The sequence below is a fragment of the Podarcis melisellensis genome, assembly GCF_964234715.1.
Source record: "Podarcis melisellensis genome assembly, chromosome: 5".
NCBI classification, from domain to species: domain Eukaryota; kingdom Metazoa; phylum Chordata; class Lepidosauria; order Squamata; family Lacertidae; genus Podarcis; species Podarcis melisellensis.
This window is the reverse complement of record NC_138537.1, coordinates 83,699,527-83,724,419: the sequence shown is the minus strand read 5'-3', so window position 1 is coordinate 83,724,419 and position 24,893 is coordinate 83,699,527. Positions and strand designations below refer to the sequence as shown.

The window sequence follows — 24,893 nt, the reverse complement described above, 5'->3', positions numbered from 1 at the left end:
AAAAATACTCACCCCAAATGGAAAGAAGTAGAAGTCCCAGCAAAGGAAGAATGGATACAAAAACTTATGGAATATGCAGAAATGGCAAAACTTAACGGAAGAATAAGAAAGCAAGACAACAAACCTTTTTTTATAAAAGAATGGAAATGATTTATTGAATATTTACAGATAAATTGTAAACAGATAAGAACATTGGCAGGTTCACTGCAATAACATGCAGTTTTATAAGAGTATATATTTAAAGCAGATGAATAAATGGGCAAATTAATTTGGATATGCAGAAGACATTAAAAATAAATTTAAGTAACCACAGAAAGAGGGGGATGGAAGTCAAGTTTTGAAATGTTACAATGATTGCAAAATCAGGGAAATGTATACATCTGAAAAACATAAATTATATATACTGTATAGAGCAGTGTTTCCCAACCTTGGGCCTCCAGCTGTTTTTGGACTACAACTCCCATCATCCCTAGCTAGCAAGACCAGTGGTCAGGGATGATGGGAATTGTAGTTCAAAACCAGCTGGAGGCCCAAGGTTGGGAAACACTGGTATAGAGAACCAAATAATCTATATGTTGCATTTTATGCAATTGCATTTATCATATATCCCCCCCTCAGCCAGCAGACCATGAGGTGTTTCATCTCACAGCCCCTTCCAACATTTCTGTGATTTTATATTTATAGAATATATTGTAAAAAAAAAAATTGTGTGTGTTTGTTTATAGATCTCTCCTTATCTATATCTAAATATATGTATATATTAAAAACCGGGAATACTTTTTTTCACTGCAACAAATGCTATATCCAGACACACAACCTACTAGCAAATCCGTTTGCTAGTGGGTTGTGTGTCTGGATATAGCATTTGTTGCAGTGAAAAACACGGATTTGCGCTTCTACTCTTCTACTCTTCGGAAGGCGCGGTTCAGGCTCCAATTCCGCGCATGCTCAGCTCAAAAGCAACTCCGCCCTGAGCTCCCCGCGGCTTCGTACCCGACAAAGCGCAGGCGCGGCCTCCTAGCACCATCGAAACCCGCGATTCTCGTTCGCTCGCACTGCGCATGTCTGCTCTGCTGCCCTGTAGCAGCCCGCCCCTCTTCTCCTCCCTCCGGAGCCCCGCCCCTTCCCCGCCCCACCCTCCTCGAGCCGAGGACCCCGCCGGCCCGCGGCATCTCCTCGGCAGGGCTGTCCTCTCCAGCGCCTGCGTGGGTTGCGAGACTCCCCGCGCCCGTCCCCGCTCTCTCTGCATCCCTCCTTCTGCATTTTGTCGCAAAGTGTCTCCTCGGCGCTCGCTTGCTCGCCGCCGGCCCGTCTCCGTAAGCGTCCCCGGGGCCGCTCCAACTTAGGCGCCCGCCTCGGGCAGCCCGTCTGTCGTTGCGCGCCCGAGTCGCGGAGGGGGTCCTTGCGCGCAGGCGGGCGGCGAGCGCGAGGTGTCTCCTTCACTTCGCCCTCCAGCGCGGCCTTCACGCGGGTAGAAGAGGGAGGGGCGGCGGCGGAGGCGCGCGCGGGTCTCTCTGGGTCTCGGAAAGAAGCACGTCCCTTTCCCCCCCCGACTGGGCAGGTAAGGGCCGTGGCGGGGTTACCATGACAACGCGGGGTGGGGGGTTTCCTTTTGCCCGGGGGTGATGGCGCGGGAGAGGAAAGGAGTTGAAAAGGAAGCATTCCCCCCCCCCCGCTCTCGTTTCCCCGCAGCAACAGCCCGGCGAGGTTGGCTCGGCCTCAAATCCCTCCTGCGGGGCTTAATAGAGAATTTATTCTGCTTCTCCACGCGCTCTTTCCGTCAAGGTTTTCCGTGGGTGGGTGGGGGGATCCCGAGTGGGGTGTCCCCCCCCCCCGTCCCCCGTTTCCCTTCCTCCTCCCTTTCCCCCTTGTGAGGTATCTGGCGCAGGCCCTCCTCTCCCCAGTTTCCCGTTGGGGCTTTTCTCTTCTCTTGCTTTTTCAATCAATCAATCATTTTGTTTGTATGCCGCCTTTCCGAAGTTAAAACTATGCTCGAGGCGGCTTACAACGTATATAAGAAAACCACATAACTTCAAACATAAAAGCAATTGTAAATAATCAAACTTCAAAAAGTACACAACAAATCGAACAATTTCCACATGATTCCAAAATAAAGATACGAACAACATGTCACTTGCTTTATTGTTTGGGGGTCAAGTACCCTTGGCGTCTAGTTAAGTTGAGCATCAAGGTGGCTCCCTCTCCCTTTCCTCTGCAGTTTCTGGATGGTTCACCCTTGCAAGTTTTTGGCTTGGCTCCCGTTTGCAAACTGTCCCCTTTGCAAAAAAAAAAAAGGAGCTGGCATTCTCCTATGCTCCCCTTTTCGATCCTAGTTTTCGGGTTCGCATCTGCTGCTTCCTTTATTTGTAGCTTTGTGACGTTTGCAAAGAGGAGAGGAGGATGTGCTTTTCTGGTGGGCTGTACTTAGGCTGGCGATGCAGGGAAGGGGTCAGGACTTGCTCCCTAAGATGGCCGCAAGGAAGAATTCACATTGCAGTAGCAGGGAAAAAGTTATTTTATCTTCTCTCTCTCCACCACCACCACCCCTCCTTTATCCCCAATAGCTGCCACACCCAAAGTCGTCTCCTTTATGTGGGACAGAGGCAGCCTCCATGAGTAAAGGGACACTTCCGTTCAGAAGGGAAACTGCAGAAATGTTCTTTGTGTGCAGCATCCCTCCCCAAAGTCATGACATGAGAGTTATCTGAATACCACGAGAGTTCTTAATTCTAAAATCTCTGTAATTTATTTTTAATGTAATTTTCCATTTTATAGATTCTCTAAATTGGACTAGATAGCTATGTCTTTTAATCCAGCATGTCAGCGTCCAAGACGTAAGTAGGGAGATGAAGTAAGGATGTTGAAGTAACCTAACTAACAGATTTATAAGTTACAGTAAGAGTGAGCTTTGATGATGAGACTAATACCTAACCCACCGTATAATCCACAGTCAGAAAAAGTCAAAATAAGTATTTGAAATCTAGGGGGCTAAGCTGCTTAAATATGTGTTTAAATGAAATATTTCTACTGTCTGTTATGGGTGTGTCTGCCTGGACTGCTTAATATGTTAATATGTTGGGAGCTGCAGATATTTGCAAAGCCTTGGGGATGTGGTTTGTGATAAGGGTGTGGAGGTGTTTGAAATAATAACTTGAGGGAAAGGTGCAGCATAATTATGTAATCTTCATAACTTGTGGTTTAATCATCATACATTGGGCTGCTCTTAGCAAGGGTTTTGCAAATATCTTCTCTCCTTGATCGTCTGTCCCTAGGGCTCAGTACATAACTGGAATTAGGAAGTGCAATTACTTGGTAAAATTCATTATTAAGAAGTTGTTACATGGCTGGCACCTTTTTCTTAATGGTATTGATTTGGAATTCCCCCCCATTGGCTTCAATGGGCCTTAAACACTTAACTGTTCAAATTGGCAGGCCTTGTGCTTTTTCTTTGCAAATGTATGTTCTGATAAAGTTGTCAACATTTTTTGAAATTGGGAGAAAGTGATATTTAGAATGCCTATTAAAACTTTGCCTCGTGCTCTACTGACTGAGCTACCCAGAAGTGCCCCATTGAGAGTGCAGGGTAGTGGACCTTGCCTATCCCCCAAAGTGAGTTGCTTCAGCTGCCACCAGCTGAATTGGCAGCTGAGGGGAGGTGAAGAAATGAGTGGTCTGGGGCGGGGGTTCAGTTTGCTGATCCTACTGGATAGGAAAGGAGAAGTTGGCTTTCATTGAGCCCATTCTATCCCAGTTGACAAAACTACATAGTACAAACCCACACAACTGCATTTCTCTAATATGCAAGTGAAACATAATTACTATTGCATTCTTGTCATATTTTTATACCCAGCTCAGCAGAAAAATGGAAATACAGGCCTTCGTTGTAGGATAAACATTTATTTATACATTAGTGCATGCAAAAATGTACTAATGCTATCCTTCATGCCTCAGATGTGCACTAATACATTTTGACTTGGAAATATTACATATTGATGTTTGGTTCAAACCACTCATTGAACTCTAACTTTCTCCCAAAATGCAAGATCCATCATCATCATCATCTGAGCAGGAGTTCATCAGATTGTGACTAGGGTTGCCAACTGACCAAAAATAATGGGTTTGGCCTGCTTTTGTGCTTTAACAGCAGCATAGCGTGCAGAAATCTGAAACCAAAGCTCTTCACAACATTATATCTGCCTGTCAATATTTTGAACATATTAATAACAAATGCTGTTAACCAAGTTTTAACAAGTATTTTGTTCAGTGATATGCAAGTTAAATGTGGTGTCTGATTCATGCTACATGTTTTGCTGATTGGAAAGTTGGCATTTTGAATCCGTGCATTTTGGCAAGCTCCTGTTGCTCTGTCCCAGCTTCTGCCAACCTAGCAGTTCTAAAGCACACCAGTGCGAGTAAATAGGTACCACTGTGGCGGGAAGGTAAACGGTGTTTCCGTGCGCTCTGGCTTCCATCACAGTCCTCCATGCGCCAGTAGTGGTTTAGTCATGCTGGCCACATGACCTGGAAAGCTGTCTATGGACAAATGCCGGCTCCTTCGGCCTGAAGGGAGATGAGTACCACAACCCCAGAGTCGCCTTTGGCTGGACTTAACCGTCCAGGGGTCCTTTACCTTTTTTACACGTTTCATGCAGTTTGTGTTATATGGAGTGTGCATGTGTCTGTCCTCAATTGTCACAGGATTCTCCATATTCTGCATGAGCAAAGCTGTATTACAGATTAAAACAGATTTGTGTGGAAACAGTTTAATAAGTAAAGAGGATATTGGGTTTTACTTCCACTATGTGAATAGATTTGCAGCTGTTACTGAGTGGCTCTTGGCATTATTGGATGTGAACATCTGCTTTGTAGGACTTCCATGCATGGAATGGGGGAGGAGGCATTTTGTAAAATGCACCAACAATTGTTTGCTTGTTATAATGTATTTTAAATATTGGTATATATTTGAAATATTCGCCCTTGCTGTTGTAAAAGTGCACCCGGATCCCCCCTAAAAACATCTAGAGGTACGTTAGTTTGTCATCTTAACTTTGCAATTCCTTTTAGTACAGTTCTGCATTGCCATACTAAATATATCACCTTTTGTCAAATTACTTAAAAAAAATATGCAGCAGTACTGGCTATCCACCTCATTATGAATTGTTATTTGACTTCACAGCAGACAGAACTAATTACTGTTTACATTTTGTTCTTGCAGTACTAACATTCCCATTATTTTGTCTTCCTAGCTCCAATGGCTATCCCGCCACCATATGCGGACCTTGGCAAGTCTGCCAGAGACGTCTTCAACAAAGGATTTGGTATGAAAACATTTGTAAAGAATATAGTATTGTTTGGAAGCGGACACAACATTTACTGCTGCTCTCAGCAAACCCAAACTATGCTACATAGTTGCTGTCTTCCACCTTTCCCCCACTTTATTGAGCAAATTATTGCTAGAAGTGGAATGTTTATCACCAGAATGTTTGGCATGTCATTAGACATAACTGTAACTTGCTGCTGAATATTTTCACCGCTTAGTTTAGTTTCTCTTTGGACATATAAAGATTGGCACTGCCAAGTACAGTGGAGCATACTGTATCGGGAGACTAGTAAAAGTATTAAATATACTGCTTAGGGAACACTTAGAAGGTAGCTCAGATCAAAAGTTTCTTACAATAGGCCTTAGCACTACGATTTTCAAACAGGAGTAGATGTCGCAAAGGGAATTTACTATGGTTATAGCAAAGTGAGAACTCACCCATCTACCCTGGGTGCTGGGGTTTTTTTTTCCTGACAGGAGCAAGAGGTGGGAGTTGAATTAACAATATTCCCCCCTACTAGTGCTGGTAGCTGATTTCCAGCGAGGGAAACCTTAGTTTTCAAACTGTGGGATGGTTCTTCCTCGGGAGTTGCAGGGCACCAAGAGCAGGATGGTAGTTTATGAGGTTATTAGGAGGGATAAGGTCCAGAGGCAGTTAAAAATTTCACTCACCAGTAGCTGAGAACCTGATGGGTTGAATGCCCCTGAACAGAAAGCACTGATTGATGCATTTTTGCGTTTGTGGAAATAAACAATGTACTGGGAAAAGGGGGATTCTGAAAGAGCTGCTGCTTTTTTTCTTTTGTTAATTTGTGTATCATTTTATAACGGTGTCAAAGATTCTGCTCTGTTTCTTTTCTAATGTCAGTGCAGAATTGCATGTTCACTGACATTAGAAGAAACACCTAAAACCACTTTGAGGTTGCTGGTTTTACTTTGTTTTGTTACAATCAAGCTGTATAGTAAGTTTTATTAACCAAATGAATGAATGAATGAATGAACCACTTGAAACAGTTAGGGATTCCCCAAAGAATCCTGGGTACTGTAGGATAATCCCAGTCTCCTCAAGGAGCTGCAGTTCCCTGCAGGGTTTAACTATAGTCCCCTTCCCATAGAACTCTGTGAATACTAGCTCAGAAGAGGAATGGGGACTCCTATCAGCTCTTAGCACACTTAGCAAATGCAGTCGGCGGCATTCTTGAGGGTGGGGGGCAAAGCCATAACTATTTAAAGTGTTATGATACTGCTTTAAATGTATAATGCAAATGGGGCATACACACCACCCCCGGGGCAAAACAACTTGCTAGGAGAGAGCCTTGCTGGGGGAATGCAAGGAGAATTGATTTCTTGTTTCTGGGTTCTAAATTGAGCAATGACTGCTTTCATGAAACCATTTACATATTCATATTCCATACTAACTACTGTGGGGTGCATCTAAGTAAATATCTCCCAGGTAAATATTGGGTTCTGCTCTGCTGAGCTTTGGTAAAGAGCAAAATTATTTCATTCCGCATCGCCAAAACTTCAAGGGGATCATGGAAGCCATAAATGGATTTTTAGATTGCTTCGGTCTAGCAAAGGTCTGTTGAGTTTTCTTTGATCAAACAGTGAATCTTTCAGAAGGGTGTGGGGTGAGATAGATGCAGTCCCTGGCTCCCTAAGGTAGGCAAAGACGCTTTAGAGTTGGTTAGGAGCCCATCGGAAAGCAGCAGGTCCTGGGCCTCCTCTGTAAAATGCTTTTGCTTCCACTAAAAGCTTGGTGTGAATTCTTTTGGGGGTGGGTCCTTGTTCCAATATTTCAGTTTTAAAAAGTCTTTCCCCCATCTGTTCCGGGAACGAGCATGTGCAATATATGCAAGAAATGAACTTTCTTCTTGATGTTGCTAGAGAAATTGATTAGATCCATATAGATGGTCATTTCAGTTGTAGAATGCTTTACTATCACTGTAGTTAAATAAAAGCAATGCTTTAGTGAAAGAGCCCTTGCTTATTCATCAGAGATGTAGGTGTCCTAAGATCAGAATTTTGTTACAGTTACAGCGATGCAACCAGGAAGAGAGCAGCGTAATGTTTTCTTATGACTCTGCCTGGAATTGTATTCAAGCTTGGGTATAGTGTTAACTGCTTGAAACACTGGCATGTTGTATAAAAGGGCAGTAGTAATTTCAGTTCTGTCTGTCAAGGTTTTGGTCTGGTGAAATTGGATGTGAAAACGAAATCTGCAAGTGGCGTGGTAAGTGCATTTTGGTGTAATATTAACCTCTGAAATAACCTCTGAAATGTGGTGGGGAGGACTCCAGACCCTTCTCAGCCTTCCCACACACCCTTTCTCCCCTCCCCAGGCAGTAGTAGTAGCAATAATAATAATAATAATAATAATATGCCCTTCATCACATGGTGCCAAGGTGACAAGAATATTAAAATCAGTGAAAACATCTTAACAAGCAAAAGGCCATGGGTTAAACTTGTCTCCATGAGGCATTATTATTATTTACCCTCCCTTCATCTTAAGGTCCCAGGGAAAGTCTCAGCAATTTAAAATGCAACATTAAAAACAGTTCAAAACAAATTCAATTCCAAATTATTATGTTGCAAGCTCCCCCCCCCCCCCGGTAAGATTTCAAGCACATAGAAATGAAGGAGAAAGTGATTTTATTTCCTTTCCTCTTTCTCTTTTCTTTTAAGGGAATCTTTCTAGTCTAATTGCAAACTAAGTTGACCTTGTTTAACATGCAGTGTTCTGATGCGACAGCTGAATAGGGAATCTGCCATGGACTCATTTCTCTTCCTTCCCTTGCAAGCTCCTTGCCTCTCCCTTTTCTCATCTGTAATAATCATAGTTTGTTCTGAAGTCCAAGCTGGGCAAACTAATGCTAATCTCAAAGCTATAGTTTCAGATGGGTTTGCAAGCCACAATTTCAGTATTAACAGTATTAGCATAGATGCTCAATTTGGATCCCTGTAATGAAGGAGGCAGCATTTTTTCTGATCTTCCAAATCATGGTTTGTACGATTGCCTGAACTGAGAAATTACATTTCTTTTTGGTCATTGTGTGATTCCTTTTAAAGTACAGGTTAATAATACCTCAGGCCCCATAATTAAGTAGCTTGATCACCAGGGTCTTTCAGGCATAACGTGTTAAACAAGAATGACCAGGTCTGTGTACTTTGTCCTCACCTTTCCTCTTCCCTGTATTCATAGTAAAAGTTGGAACTTGTGCTTTCTTCAAATTTTTGCCTAAAGAAGTAACATATAGTTTGCTACAGACCAGTTTGTCATAAATGTACCAGGAGTTTCTGGTTGCTCTGAGTGTTGCTTGAGGTTTTTATAACACAAGTTGCGGTGACACTTTGAGCATAATCACAACTGTAGCAGAGGTATACAGATTGTCCAATTCTTCAGAATTTCAGTAAGTCATGGTCAATGGCATTGAAACTCAAAGGTGATTCTGTCCAATTAGTTACGTCAGAAACTTTCAGAAAGCTGCAGGGTTTTTTGGTAAAACAAGTTCTTATTTTTATCTGTAAGCTGTCTTGAGTCCTGTCAAGAAAAAAGAAGGGATATTTTAATAGTCATAGGAGTAATTGCTCCTCTCTGTATTCACCTTCGGTTTGTTAAACCTTTTCTTCCCACCTGCATTGTCCTGCTAGGAGTTCGCAACAGCTGGTTCATCAAACACAGACACAGGAAAAGTGAATGGGAGCTTGGAGACGAAATACAAGTGGTCTGAGTATGGTGTCACTTTCACAGAAAAATGGAACACGGATAACACTCTGGGAACAGAAATGGCAATTGAAGATCAGGTAATTGAATTTCGATGTTGCTGAAAAGTTAAGTGGAAGTCACTTTTTACATCTGCTAATTCATAACTTTCCCCCCTTCTCTAAACTAGCTTGCCAAAGGTTTGAAGTTGACATTTGACACAACTTTCTCACCAAACACCGGGTAAGTTCTTTCCCTCTTAAGTCTTGGCACGTTCCACGTAGAGTACACTGAAAGTGAGAAATGGGGTAATGAATGCTACTGAAGAAGACTTCAGTGGCTGGACACATACTGTGGTCTTTAAGAACAAAAAACCACAAATATACAAAATGAATTCACACCACACATAATATTTAATTTAATTTGTCTTAATTTTATAATACATCTCAGGCAGATACATGGTGCCTCATGCCCGTGGTTCAAGGAATAATTCTATAAAATCTCAGTGAATTCAAGCAGATGATCCCAAAAACATGTGACAGAGGAAAACCAGCCAAACGTACAGTAATGGCTATTCATCTGACCTGGCAAAAGACACTTTTCTGTCTCCAAGTGCCAGTTATAAGCAGAGCAGACAGTATGAAGTTGTTTTTTAGTTCTTTTTGGTATCACAGAATCCAGACTTCTCTTCATAAAATGTAGTAGCAGATACTGTTATCAACTACATAGTAGTAAGTGGGGAAAGCCTCCATTAACTTGTGTTTGAACTGCCTTGATTCCTAAATTCTGAATAAAACAACTTAAACTGCTGAATCAGTTTATCTACTCTGCAAGGAGTTATTGTCTTAGGCTTGGCTTCTGCCTGGTTCATGGGGAAGAATGATAGGCAAATATTTGTATACATGAATGGCATATAATAAACTTACTGATTTCCCTTTACCCCATGATATGCTTCTAGTTATGTCATTTGAGAAAATGTGGAACTACTTAACACCAAGTGAGGCCATAAGTCCAACTACCAGCAGCTCCCCATGATTTTCCTGCCCTACCTAGAGGTGCCAGGAATTTGATACTGAACAAGTTTCCTACTGTAGAGTTGAATTACTGATTTCAAGTGAAGTCATTCTACAAACTCTCTTGCCCCTTAAACATACAGATCTCCTTCCTGTAACCACAGGTCGGCTCTGTGGCTCTTGATCTAGTGAATACTCACAATTTGGACTACGTGGACATCTTTAATTTATTTGCTTAAGATGAGAAACAATATAACTTGTGCATTCCAGGGGAAGAACAGGTTTTTTTCTTACATATTTCTTTTTCCAGAAAGAAAAGTGGCAAAATCAAATCTGCTTATAAGCGTGAATGTATAAACCTCGGTTGTGATGTTGACTTTGATTTTGCTGGACCTGCCATCCATGGTACAGTTGTCTTGGGTTATGAGGGCTGGCTTGCTGGCTACCAAATGACCTTTGACAGTGCCAAATCCAAGTTGACAAGGAATAACTTCTCTGTGGGATACAAGACTGGAGACTTCCAGTTGCACACCAATGTGTAAGTATCAGAAACTAACACGATTGCAGTTAATGAAGGTACCCAGAAATCTTGAAAACTAGGGGAAATAATTTCATTGTTGGAGCTGTAGTGGCATTGAATATGCCTACATTCTGAATAGATTTTTTTGCTGGGTGATTAATTATCAAAATAAATTTTGAAGGTCTAGAATAGCAGAAGTACTTTTTAAGCATTGTTCTAAAGTATATTGTTTTTAAAAAGTATTTTAAAAAAGTTCATGCATGCATTTTTTTTTTTTAATGGGCTACCTTCCCAACTTAGGTTTCATGCTCCAATGAGTAGTTTTATTTCACACAACTTCAACTGGATATGATCTAGTACAAATTGGTATGAGAACTTGCAGTTTCTCATTGATAAATACTGCATTAGAGTGTGTTGGAGTTTTCAACTTGCGATTTCAAAAAATGAGGGGTGCTAAAAAAAATTGTAACATGGCTTGTAAATTCAAAATATATTTTGGTTAAATTAATATGATTTAGTTTTGCTAGGTAAGTAAAATGTGTAAAATTGCATAGAAATCATTAAAAATCATTGCCAAGTACTTGCAGTTATGTTATATATTAATAGTGTTTAGTTAATTGAATATTATTATTAAATTAAGTTTCGCCCCTAAAACTGCATGGAACATCTTGATTAGTTGGAAGACTACAGTACCTTTTTAACTAGGCAAGTCGAATTAACAGAGACAAGGCAACCTGAGTTGCATTGAAAGCCCAACAGAAAATTGAGGTTTCAGCTACTTAAAAAAAAAGGTGGTTTGCAATTGTAGCCTTTGACTGGACTTGACCGTCCAGGAGTCCTTTACCTTTTTTACCTTTTAGTTCAGTTGGCAGTTAGTGCATAGATCAATCGGGCCTGGAACGCTAATGTACTACAGGCTATTTGGTGAGGTGGAGGAGAACTGAATATTCATGAACAGAGCAAAAGAATCTGTTGTGGCTTACCATTGTTGTAGTCTTTTACTTGCCAGCAGTGTCTTATGCCACTTCTCACAGCACTTTCATAAACATAACGACTGCAAAGGAAAAACTTGACGAAATCTATTATTCTTGCCAGTGTGACTTAAGGGTCACAAGTTACTATCATGCCTTTCAGAGGGAAATGGAAGACTGCCTAAACGTTTGCATTTTGTGTTATGTTTGCACTTTCTGTAGGGTGAGCCAGGGTTTTTATCTCCCACTACCACCCTGAAATGCAGTCACTTACTATGTCACGGGGAAGCCTCAATGCTCTTCTTCATCTGAAGCTTTTCTTTATTTTATCATTGAATAAAAAAAACCATTTCAAAACTATTTTTCAGCAACGATGGGTCGGAGTTCGGTGGCTCAATTTACCAAAAAGTCAGCGACAACCTTGAGACTGCTGTAAACCTTAACTGGGCAGCAGGCAGCAATAGCACTCGTTTTGGAATTGCAGCAAAGTACCTGTTGGATCCTACCGCTTCTATTTCCGTAAGTCGAACTTATAGAAAAAAATGCCATAGCTATCTTGGTCCACAAAACTATACATAGAAAACTTCTATATCCCTTACCATGAGAAGCCCCCCTTCACATCATAGCTTGAATGAGCATCTCCCAACTGGCCTTTGTTCATGCCTGAGTATACCTTTGTGAGCTGCCTAACTCCAACTTTGGCATGGACAACTTTTCTTAATGGCTTCTTAGTCTGAATGAAACTGGGTGGGCTCTCAGTAGCACCATTTTCTCCAAGTGAGAACTAGCCCGGCAAAATGGTTAAGAACATAACCGAAGCCGCCTTGTGCAAGGACAGATAATTTGTCTACTTCAGTATCATCCACATTGATGGGCAGCATCTATTTGGAGTTTCTGAGGGGGCAGGGTCATTCCCACCCCTGTTTCATAAGTTTACACAGATGAATTGCTTTGTGTGTAGCAGAAAATGCTGTGTACAGTCGTACCTCGGCTCCTGAACACCTTGGGAGTCAAATGTTCTGGCTCCCGAACAATTGAAAACCAGAAATGAATGTTATCATTTTCGAATGTTCTTTTGGACTCCACTATCTTAACGGAGCTTCCGTAGCTTCCGACTGGCTGCAGGAGCTTCCTGCAGCCAATCAGAAGCTGCGCTTTGGAAGTCGAATGTTTCAGAAGTCAAACGGACTTCCATAACGGATTCTGTTTGACTTCCAAGGTATGACTGTATGTTCTAAGAATTCTGGTAAGGTTCACTCATGAATGGAAATGAGGTCTAATTACATAGCAGGGACTTGATTGCATTGGGGCAAGGTTTCCCACAGCTGTGCTTTGAGCTGTAAATTTAACCGTAGGTGTGCCATTATATTTTACCACCATCAGTAAAATTAGGAATAAACAACCTGAAGGGAATGGTTGTAAAGTTAAGATAAAACAGTATAAAGCATCCTACTGCATGTTTAAAGTGCTTTACAGATATTTGATGGAGATTATAACAGTCCAATATTGTAGTGAATAGCACTGCTTCTGAGGCTTTTGCCTGGTATGGCTGTAATGGGTTCCTTTGACCTGTGGCCTCATTCTATGCTAAGACTCACGTACACAGATGGCAGTATAGAAATACTAACCCATCTCTTATTTCCATTGCGCATGACAAGATTGGAAGCTCTGTCATAGTAGAAACAGGCTTTAAAGCAAAAGAAAAGGGAAGAAAACCCAAGTTGCATAGATCTCCTGGTTGGAACAGTCCTGAGGACTAGTGATTATCATCTGCCTACAAATTGTGGAAGCCCTTGGTAGCCAAGAAAAAATGTATGGTTGTCAGGACATGCTCCTGTGCGTCATGTCCCTGGTCTCGTGATAACATCACTGGAATGCAGGAGAAGGTCAGGGACAAGCAGAAGTGTGACTGTCACCCAGTTCTGAGCTAGAGAAGGGCTGCAGAAGCATGCTGCCTCTCTTCCTCTGTACCTGCTGGACAGCAGAAGTTTTAACCACTTGGCAGAAACAGAGATGATACAACATGACTTCTTCATTCTCCTCTGGTGAGGGGCAGCAGGGGTGTTTGTCTGCTGTGACTGGGCCGTTGCAACTCCAGCAGCCCAGCTGTGTACAAAGACAAGGCTCTGTGTTCTTGTGTTCTCCCTCCAGCTTGAGGGAGAGTGGGGAAGCGGAGTTGCAATCATCATTACTTGCACATGGGAACTGCATTGCTAAAACCAATTTGTGAGCTTCTGCGGCCGGTACTCATCCTCCCTAACCTAGCTCATTCTTTAGGAGGAAGCCCCGGATTTGGTGTTGCCATGGCAAGGGGATGAGAGAGAGATTATTTGAAGCCTGGTCATCATGAGTTGAAAAAGCAGTTGAAGAAAGCTTATGCTAGATTACACTCTGGTTGCGGGTGCTGCCTTCTTGTTCTAGTTGGGCACTACAGTAGTACCTCGGGTTAAGTACTTAATTTGTTCCAGAGGTCGGTTCTTAACCTGAAACTGTTCTTAACCTGAAGTACCACTTTAGCTAATAGGGGCTCCTGCTGCTGCCGGGCCACCAGAGCACGGTTTCTGTTCTCTTCCTGAAGCAAGGTTCTTAATCTGAGGTACTATTTCTGTGTTAGCGGAGTCTGTAACCTGAAGCGTATGTAACCCGAGGTACCACTGTATATTCTTTGGAGCAGGGCAAAGGGATGTTAAAATTAGGGCACAACATATTGTGTGACACAAAGGATTGATAAAAATGTCATCTTGCTTCTCATTGTTTTGCAGGCAAAAGTGAACAACTCTAGTCTAGTTGGAGTTGGGTACACCCAGACCCTGAGGCCAGGTAAATAATTTTGATAAGAATATGAGAGATGTTGAAGGTTTTGATTAATATTCAGGTTAATGGTGGCTAGAGTCTGTTGTTAACATGCTCTTGGAAGTTGTCAGTTCTCCATTCAAGGTTCGAAAGAGACTTGATATATAACAGTGAGAAAACACTGTCCAAAATGTATAAAATCTTATTAGAATAGTCAGTGAAGGACGAGGAGGTAAAATCAGCCATGGTAAAATGGGCAAGAGATCTAGGTCATAACATACAACTCTCAGAATGGCAAAAATTAAGTTCACAGCATGTTATTCTATTAAGGAAAACTACATGAGTTATCGCTGGTATTTAAGGAAATTAGCAATAATGTACAAAATAATTCAGACCGATGTTGGAAATGTAAGGAGGCGGTGGGATCAATGTACCATGTCTGGTGGACTTGTAAAAGAATGAGGGAATTTTGGGATTCAGTCTATAATGAGTTGAAAAAGATGTTCAAAACCTGAGGCATTTCTTTTAGGGATTATTGGGAGGGAGATTCTTAGAAATTTAAAGAAATTATTTATGTATGCCACCACGGCAGCGAGAGTTTTGATTGCACAAAATTGGAAAAGTGAGACGATACCATCAAAAAAAGATTTGCTGATTAAACTAATGGAATACGCCGAGATGGATAAACTGACAGGACAGATAAGGGATCAAGTGAAACAAAAATTTAGTAAAGATTGGAATATATTTAAACAATACCTGAAAGACGACTGCAAAGAATTAATTTTTTTGACTGGTTTAGATTAACTCTTGTAATGAGAAACATCAAAAAGTAGCGAAAAATTGGTTACCAATAAACTAGATTTATTATGATGCGCATTCAACCAAGAACTCTAAAGGACCCAAGTAAGGAAAGTCAGACATAATTAGAATATTAATGTGTTGAATGAGTAAGAATATATCTTTGTTTTTCTTTATTATGATTTAGAAACACATGCACATTAACAAGAAACTGAAACTTTATACAGTACTGTGATTTTACGTTAAGAAAGCATTTCTGTTAAAAACCAATAAAGATGAATTGCAAAAAAAAGAAAGTTAGTTGACAGTTCTCAGAGTAGCAGAACTTGCCTCTTCAAAAAGGATTTACTTGCATTCAGTATGAAAGTTTGAAACATTCCTTTTTAAGTGTCTCTGCAACTTAACTGGTACGTAGGCACCTTTGTGTGAAGCTTGATGCTTCTAATCCCACTGGTGTCGGCATCCATGTGTGTTTCAATATAATTTACTACATTTGAGCATTGAAAAATGTTAGCAGCAACTGATGTGTTCAGTGGACCTTGCCTTCTCTAAAACCCTTTGGTTATATTGATCTGCAGGTGTGAAGCTCACTCTGTCTGCCCTAATCGATGGGAAGAACATCAATGCTGGTGGACACAAACTTGGTCTTGGCCTAGAATTGGAGGCTTAAGAGGTGTGAAGAAAGCTGCCGCAGGAAATGGGATATCAGAAGAATATGGCCTTAAAAATGTATTTCCAGTGTGACCCGGGGGGCTTTTTTTCCTACTCAAAATGGATGGCCTAGAACAAGAGCTGTATTCAGAGTATTTAGGCAGTTACTTGTTAGCTGGTTTTTAGTTAAATTGGTTACCTATCTAGTTCTCAATTCTGCATTAGTGCAGTCACTACATAATACATTATTTAAATGTATTTAACTGTTGAATGCGCTACCCACAAATAATGAAATAGACTTTATGAAAACCTGTACACATGTGTGCATGTTATGTTTCTTTTAACACGTGATAATAGCCATTGAAATAACAGAATGGATCAGTGGATGTTCTGAAAAGAAAGGTCAACGGTTTTGTTAAAATCACCTTAACTAGAAATACTTTTGGTATCCCAAGGCAATTCGAAAATTATGAATAAAACAAATACACACACATACTTGTGCCTCCAGATATGTTGAAGTTATTGATAGGGAGGGCTGAGGTCCGCCTTAATTTTGCTTTAAAAAAAGCTGCCTGTTGTTCCAGGTGTCCTTGCTGCTCGGCGTTCTGGAGCATTTGCTATGACTCCAGTTTGCCGAAGCTGTTAAATGTCCAATCTGGGGATTTCTTGAGTTTGGCCATGGCTTAGCGAGATCTTTTGAGTGGAGTACTACTCTTGGGGCAGTCGTTTAGTGCTGCCACAGAGCCTAGGACTTGCCAGTCAGAAGGTTGGTGGTTTGAATCCCCGCAATGGGGTGAGCTCCCGTTGCTCGGTCCCTGCTCCTGCCAACCTAGCAGTTCGAAAGCACGTCAGGGTGCAAGTAGATAATAGGTACTGCTCCGGCGGGAAGGTAAACGCCCTTTCCGTGCGCTGCTCTGGTTCGTCAGAAGCTGCTTCGTCATCCTGGCCACATGACCCGGAAGCTGTACGCCGCCTCCCTAGGCCAATAAAGCGAAATGAGCGCCGCAACCCCAGAGTCGGCCACGACTGGAGCTAATGGTCAGGGGTCCCTTTACCTTTAAGGAATCATAGAATTGTAGAGTTGGAAGGGACCTCGAGGGCCATCCAAGCCGCTGAAATGCAGGAATCATGCCCTCAGCTGTCCATGGGTGGGCTCAAATCACCAACCTTCTGGTTAGCAGCCAGATGCACAGGCCTATTGAACCAACCCAAGGGCCGCTTCTCTTCTTGCCTCTTAACAAAATATGCCAGCAATATGAAATGGAAGCGGCTTTCGGAGGAAGAGGTACAGAGATTGCCCACTCACTTGCCCTCCTTAGGGGCCATGCCCCTCAACGTGGAAGAGTGGAAATGTATTAGCTCTGTCCCTGCTCTACATGTTGGAGGGCAAATGCCTGCCGTGGGGAGTCTGCTCTACTTGCATAGGCTCCCCACACAATTTAGAAACCCCAAGACAATGAAGGTGGCAGAGCTAGCGTGCTTGCCCGGACCCTGCCTCATACAGTCCTAATTACACGAGGGAAGGAAATGCCTGAATAGTGTTTCACAGCTGCATTGGGTGCATACATTTATTTTGACACATTGTAGAATGTGCCCATCCTTGGTTCATGCGTGAAACTGTTCTTGCTGCCTGTTGGCTTGGGGAGCTATTGGTTGCAGTGTCTGGATTTTTTTTTAAGTGCCTCCATCAATTGCTTTCTCCCAGAAGTTGAGAATAGCTTGCTACACATCGTAGCCCTGTATTATCCCCAAATGGAGGACCTACAAGAGGTAGTAAAAGGTCTGTTCTTTTGCGTTTTTTAAAAAATTACAGCTATTTATTAAATTTGTGTACTGCTCTTCATCCGAAGATCTCAGGGCAGTTCACAACATAAAAATAAGAGGTAAAAAAAGAAAATACAACAAGAAAAACAAACCAATAGCCCCCCTCTCTCCCACAAACACATTTAAAAGGATATTGGATGTTAACCGGGCAAAGGCCTGGCTGAAGAGAAACGTTTTTGCCTAGCGCCTAAAGGTGTATAATGAAGGCACCAGCCAAACCTCCCTGGGGAAAGCATTCCACAGATGGAGCCACTGCAGATCAGGCCCATTCTCCCTCCAGATGCCCCCTTCCTGATTTAGATCATTGGGGTTATTGAAAAGGGGCAAATGGGGCTTGTCAACCTGGGAAGGCAGCCCATCTGGGAGAAGAGCCACTCTGATCTTAAAGCTCCACTGCCTTGCAGATATCTTTGGGAGAAGAAAAGGATAAGGAGTTAAGTCCTACACAGATCTGGAGTGGAGTCCCTAAGGTGGTTGGATGCTTCCTTGTCCGCCTTCCGGCAACTCCTGCAGCCCAGCTGGTGCCAAACGTACTGCTCTGCTTTCCTTTGGACCATGTCAGCGAGGCCGATGGGGTGGGTCTTCTTGTCTGGAGCAGCCCAGGACCTCCATAGACACTGCCCAGGCTTGTGCCCTGGGAAGGTCACTTCAGTTATTTGACTTCACCCCTGGAGGCTCACTCCATTGTTTCTTGAGACAGATTGATGCAAAGCAAGCATTAAAAAAGCCCCAATCTTGCTCAACAGGACATTAAAGGTAAAAGGACCCCTGACCATTAGGTCCATTCGTGGCTGACTCTGGAGTTGCGGCGCTCATCTTGCTTTATTGGCCGAGGGAGCGGGCGTACAGCTTCCGGGTCATGTGGCCAGCATGACTAAGCCGCTTCTGGTGAACCAGAGCAGCACACAGAAACGCCGTTCGCCTTCCCGCCGGAGCGGTACCTATTTATCTACTTGCACTGGCGTGCTTTCGAACTGCTAGGTTGGCAGGAGCAGGGACTGAGCAACGGGAGCTCACCCTGTCGCGGGGATTCGAACCGCCGACCTTCCGATCGGCAAGCCCTAGGCTCTGGTTTAACCCACAGCACCACTCGCATCCCTAACAGGACATTGGAGACTTGCTAATATTGAAATATGTGAGATCTAGAAAAGGTTTTCTACAGGACTGGACTCGCCTAGCCTTCAAGATTACAGAGACTGTTCTTTCCATCCAGGAAGCATTTACTGTCTCCTTTACCCAACAGTTGAGCCTCCTTTGTTCTGGTGGCTCTATTTAGCTCAGCAAGGCAAAGCTCAAGTGTGCAAATGATCTGCAGACTTTGGGTCTTCCAAGTAACTTACCGATGTCCTTGGGCTGCCATAACCCCAAGCAAATGTGGCAATGAGGAGACTGCAAGGACATTCATAGCACAGCAAGTAATGTGACACCCAAGTTAAAGCTGAGATATGAGCGAGATTATCTGCAAAGCGATTCGCAAGCAGGTCACAAAGGTTTACCAAGTGTTCCTCATGTGTAAATTAAAGTCTGTAGAGATGGACAGAGAAATTGATTTAGAACATCCTGGAGTCAAGTGCTTGGGAAGTTAGTTTTAGAAAGGAATTTGTTGCAGTTCACATTCACCCCCTCCAGAAGAGAACTAACTCTGTTTCCAGTTCGATTCGCAGCTCATTATGTAATTGATTCACGTGGTCCTTGGCTTCTGCTCCCCTCCAGCCTATAGAATTTTACAAGCTGCTCTGCTGGAGTATAAAATAGACATAAGAAACCATCAAAACACACGGTGTAATGTGAACAACGGTTTCATTTATTTCCCCCAACAATTAGGATCTTCAAACTTAACACAGCAGCATTACTTTTTAGTGGCCACAAACCCAGAATTAAGTGTGACGAAGCTCCTATACATATACAAATGATTGAAATGCAATTAAATTGAATTAAAATTGCCCCAAGCCCTACTGCATAAGGAACTTCATTTGCTTTTCAGTTCCCCCTGAAATTATAAGGAATGGCTTTCAGGTGCCATTCAGTGATTTTTGAATTGTGAATTAATTTGTCTGATTTAGTTCATGCCAAACACTGATCAGAGCTAGAACCGAGTGGCTGAAAAAACAAGCAAAATAATGTTGGGGTAATTTGGGAGAAAGGTTTAAGCAACTTTCCGTCTCCAGAGTTTCATGCAAATTGCCTTGAATGGGAGACAGGGCATGTGAACTTTGACCTCTCTGGAGTTAGGAAGTGTGTGCACATGGGATTCAACTTGCATATTGCCAAAATAAGGGGAAACAGCCACCAAAAAAAGAGAATTCAGATTCACACATAGCCTTCAAAGGTTGCCATACATATATGTGTGCAAATATCTAGACTTGATTGTTATAATTTAAATAGAAATACAATATGGAAAAGCTGTTCTGGTAATCCGTCTGCCTCCTCAGTTCTGCTGTCCAGATACAAACTGTGGATGGGCAACTTCAAACCACCAACAACCCTCCTCTTTTTTTGGGGGGGGGTGTTTCTTAATCTTTAAATTTGACTTGGACAGGACAGCCCTTCAGATCAGGACTGGCCTGTCCATGAGGCAGACGCCTCGGGTGGCGGAATCCCCGGGATGGCTTTCCATCCCTCCTGCTAGAAAAGAGAGGTAAAGTGCTGGCAGCTTCCAGCGAGATCTCTCAAACAGGATCTCGCTGGACCTTGGGAATTGCTGCCATACTGCCCCGATCCGTGAGGCTTCAGGGAGGCAAGGCACCTTCCCACTTCACCTCCAATGGCCAAACATAACATGCCGCCCCTGCTTTGGATAGAAGACTGTCTTGTGTCAAGTAGGGTAAAAGGTAAAGGAAAAGTCCAGTCAAAGGCAAATATGGGGTATGGCGCTCATCTCACTTTCGGGCCGAGGGAGTCGGAGTTTGTCCACAGACAGCTTTCCAGGTCATGTAGCCATCATGACTAAACCGCTTCTGGCACAACAGGACACTGTGACTGAAACCAGAGCGCACGGAAACGCCATTTACCTTCCCGCTGCAGCGGCCCCTATTTATCTTCTTGCACTGGCATGCTTTTGAACTGCTAGGTTGGCAGGAGCTGGGACAGAGCAACAGGAGCTCACTCCGTTGCGGGGAGTTGAACCGCTGGCCTAAATCAGCAATCCCAAGAGGCTCAGTGGTTTAGACCACAGTGCCACCCATGTCCCATGCTGTCAAGTCGGATGCATAGCCAGCAAATGAAAGAGACACCTTCAAGATGTTTCTCTCTCTGTGAGAGAGTCACAGCCGTCTTTCCCATTGGTGTTAGTGGTTCGTTGCGCCAGGACGCCAGCCTCTCAGGGGTGCCCTAGCGAGTGGGGGAGCTTCACGGCTTTGCCGGCAGCCTTCCCTTTCCCTGCACGCCCGCCAGCTGCGCCCTGCCAACTATATGGCTGGCAGGCATGCAGCTTGCCTCCTAAGCCTCTCCATCTGCTAAAGACAGCCCTGCTCCTGGTCGTTGTCCTCCTCCTCCTTCCTGGTGAAAGGCGGCGCGCAGCCTTCCTGGGAGCCCCTATGCCGGAGAGCATGTCTGCCAGCACTTCTTGATCTCAGCCACCACGTCGGGGATCGGGGTCGTGGGGGAGGCAGAGGACATTTTTCACCGCCCCCTCCCTTGTTTTGGAGTTGCTGGGGGGGGGGCGCCGGAGGGATCTTTGCATCACGGTGCCGGATATGCTGGACAGAGTTCTAGAAAGAAAGTGTCAGTTGGCAGCTGCGCTTGGGGTCCTTTCCTCCAAGCAGCAACAGAGATCTGGTGTATCATCCCTGCCGCCCACAAGCACTTTGCTAATCGTGGAAGCCACAAAAGGGACAGAGGCTATACTGTGGGAGCTTCAGTTGCTCCTGTGCCCTTCCCTCGTCATCTGCTTCTAATGCCAAGGTGGGATGAATGGCCATGGTAGAACTTATGACTTACAGAACCAGTGCCGGAATTGTGTATAAGCTAAACAAGCTACAGTTTGGGCCCCACTCTCTTGCCCCCCCCCAAATTTCACTATTAATATACTTCTTAAATGTATTTCAGTTCAACAATTACTTTGATAAAATACATATTTTGTTATGTGCAAATGGCTTTTGATATGTATTAGGTCCATAAATTACCATATAGCATCTACCGTATTTTTCGCTCTAGAAGACGCACTTTTCCCCCTCCAAAAATTAAGGGGAAATGTGTGTGCGTCTTATGGAGCGAATGCAGGCTCCTTGGCTTCAGCGATGGCAACGCAAAGCCTCTAAAGCACAGAGGGAGCGCTCCCTCCGCGCTCCGGAGGCTTCGGGTTGCTTTCGCTGAAGCCTGGAGAGCAAGAGGGGTCGGTGCGCACTGATCCCTCTTGCTCTCCTGGCTTTGCTTTACTGGAGAGGCACTGCACAACTTTTCCTCTCTGCACAGCACCCTTCAGCGAAGCAGGAGGAGAAATAGAAGGGGCTCCATTTTTCCTGCCGCTTCACTGAAGGGGTGCTGAGCAGAGAAGGGGAGATTTTTTTTCTTGTTCTCCTCCTCTAAAACACGGTGCGTCCTATGGTCGGGTGCGTCTTATAGAGCAAAAAATACGGTATTCAACACACAAAAACAGCGACAATTTGTTGTTGACAAAGGACAGCTGGACATATCAAGGGCCCCATTACCTTCAGTAGCTTAGGGCCACATCAGACCTAAATCCGGCCCTGCACAGAACAAAGGGCTGCATGCATCTATGAGGCTATGTGTGGGTAGGCTCGCCATATGTCAGGAAAATTCCTGACATATCCTGGTTTTTGGGTGTAAAAATGGCATCGAGGGAGTTTTGGCAAATTGGCAAAATGCCAGGGAAAACCTGAACGTATGGCAATGCAATGGAAAAAGCAGTTGAAACAGCTCAAATAGCTTAAAAACACTATTTGGGGTGTGGAGGTTTCTCCAAAAATGCTCCACAGTTTGGGTTTGTTCCCCAAAAAGAAAGTTCAACAATTATGTGGGTGTCAGGAATTTTACTTTTTTGAGATATGGCAACCCTATGTGCAGGGTGGCGCTGTGGGTAAAAGCCTCAGCGCCTAGGGCTTGCCGATCGAAAGGTCGGCGGTTCGAATCCCCGCGGCGGGGTGCGCTCCCGTTGCTCGGTCCCAGCGCCTGCCAACCTAGCAGTTCGAAAGCACCCCCGGGTGCAAGTAGATAAATAGGGACCGCTTTCTAGCGGGAAGGTAAACAGCGTTTCCGTGTGCAGCTCTGGCTTGCCAGAGCAGCGATGTCACGCTGGCCACGTGACCCGGAAGTGTCTCCGGACAGCGCTGGCCCCTGGCCTCTTGAGTGAGATGGGCGCACAACCCCAGAGTCTGGCAGGACTGGCCCGTATGGGCAGGGGTACCTTTACCTTACCTTTATGTGCAGGGAACTGTGTTCGCTTTTTGCCTGCTGAAGAAGAGTCGCCTGTAGCTTGCAGGGCTGAGATGGTAGAGTTTAGAAACAGGAGAAGACCAGTCTGATGTGGAGCAATTGCACCATCTGCTGGCAATCCAGAGCAAAAAAAACCAAAAGCAAACTGCGGAGGAGAGATTTATGGAATGCCACTTGATGGATAGCTGGAGCCTAAACTCTAACCGCTGGTGGTCTGGCTAAATCTATAACTACATAATTATATAGTCGCAGAGTCTCCAAGTGTCCCTATTTTCCAAGGATGTTCCCGATTTAGAGGAGCTGTTCCGGTTTCTGATTTGATCCAGGAATGTCCTGCTTTTCCTTAGGACGTCCCAATTTTCATGGGAGAAATTTTGGAGGTTATGGTAAGATGTCCCACTTTTCATCAGAGAAATGTTGGAGGGTTTGGTTGCAGTTTCACATGGTAAGTGTGTGTGTGTGTGTGTGAGAGAGAGAGAGAGAGAGATGGGGGAGGTTGTATGTGAATGCTTAGTACAGGCTTCCTCAACCTTGGCCCTCCAGATGTTTTTGGCCTACAACTCCCATGATCCCTAGCTAGCAGGGCCAGTGGTCAGGGATGATGGGAATTGTAGTCTCAAAAACATCTGGAGGGCTGAGGTTGAGGAAGCCTGGCTTAGTACTTCCTCACCCCACAATTCTTGCACATAGAAAACCAGCATTTCTAAGGAAAGTTCACCCTTCTCCATGATGTGCTAGCTTTCTAAGTAAAGGAATATGTGGGTTGTTGTTTTTTTAAATGATGCATTCAAACACATAACCCTCTCACATTTCATTTCATTTCATCTCGTTTATTATATTTCCACGCTTCTTTGCACTCACACGTATCACAAAGCGGCTCGCAAGCGATAAATAACAATAACAGAACAGCACATCACAGTTACAACTTAAATCATACAGAAAAACTAACAAATCATCAGTAGCAATTGCAAATCATCGGTAAAACAACCACTTTTGGTAAAACACCTGAAGGAGTGTCTCCTTCATGGGCTCTCAGTATGTTTCCGAGCACAAGTCAAAGTGTTAGTGTTGACCTTTAAAGCCCTAAATGGTCTCAGCCCTGTATACCTGAAGGCGCATCTCCACCCCCACCATTCTGCCCAGTAACTGAGGCCCAGCTCCTTCTGGCAGTTCCCTCACTGTGATAAGTGGAGCTACAGCGAAGCAGGCAGAGGGCCTTCTCGGTGGTGGCGCCCACCCTGTGGAATGCCCTCCTATCAGATGTCAAGGATATAAGAAATTCTATAACCTTTAGAACACATCCGAAGGCAGCCCTGTATAGATTCTAAGCTTTAAGGTTTTGTGATTTTTTAAATCTATGTTGGAAGCCACCCAGAGTGACTGGGGCAACGCAACCAGATGGACAGTGTACAAATAATGATGATGAGGAGGAGGAGGATGAGGATGAGGATGATAAATGAAACAACAATAAAAAATTAGCTAAACAGCACAACCACAACAAAAGTCCTATTATCTGCCTGATGTAGAACAGTCCAGATCAAGTTCTACTGGGCAATTTTGCTGCCCATGCAACAAGCCCTGAGCCCCATGAAGACTCAAGAACAGCTGACATAGTTGGGTATGTTTAGTTAGGAGGAGATAAAGTATGGGGTGGGACAGGACGTGTTGGGGGTCTTCAAATACCTGAAGGGTTGTCACCCGGAAGATGGAGCAGACAGTTGTTGAGAGTGGTTAGGAGGCTCCTATTCCCCTCACAGAGCTACATTTCTCAGAGTTCTCCGGGGAGAGGGATTGACTGTTAAACCTCTCTGGGAATTCTAGCTATGCAAGGGGAACAAAGGTCTCCTAGCAACTCTCAGCACCCTTAACAAACTACACTTCCCAGGATTCTCGGTGACAGGGGGAG

At 43.8% G+C, this 24,893-nt stretch overlaps 1 protein-coding gene and 1 long non-coding RNA gene across 3 annotated transcripts; one reads left to right on the top strand and one right to left on the bottom strand.

The window, feature by feature from the left end:
* Positions 1 to 1,400: 1,400 nt before the first annotated feature.
* On the top strand, positions 1,401 to 16,264 carry VDAC2 (voltage dependent anion channel 2). 2 transcript variants are annotated; one of them, XM_081913790.1, is made up of 10 exons: positions 1,401 to 1,561; positions 2,776 to 2,834; positions 5,247 to 5,318; positions 7,504 to 7,553; positions 8,972 to 9,124; positions 9,214 to 9,266; positions 10,347 to 10,574; positions 11,896 to 12,046; positions 14,290 to 14,347; positions 15,697 to 16,264. In XM_081913790.1, exons 2-10 carry the CDS (start codon positions 2,801 to 2,803, stop codon positions 15,786 to 15,788), a joined length of 891 nt encoding a protein of 296 aa, XP_081769916.1. In that variant the 5' UTR covers positions 1,401 to 1,561; positions 2,776 to 2,800; the 3' UTR covers positions 15,789 to 16,264. The 2 variants fall into 2 exon arrangements, with proteins under 2 accessions (XP_081769916.1, XP_081769917.1); XM_081913791.1 differs by lacking the exon at positions 2,776 to 2,834.
* On the bottom strand, positions 7,956 to 24,828 carry LOC309371186. Its single transcript, XR_014168851.1, has 3 exons — positions 24,671 to 24,828; positions 18,934 to 19,332; positions 7,956 to 8,861 (listed from the first exon to the last, which is right to left on the bottom strand). It is a non-coding gene; the product is annotated as an uncharacterized lncRNA (long non-coding RNA).
* Positions 24,829 to 24,893: the final 65 nt, after the last annotated feature.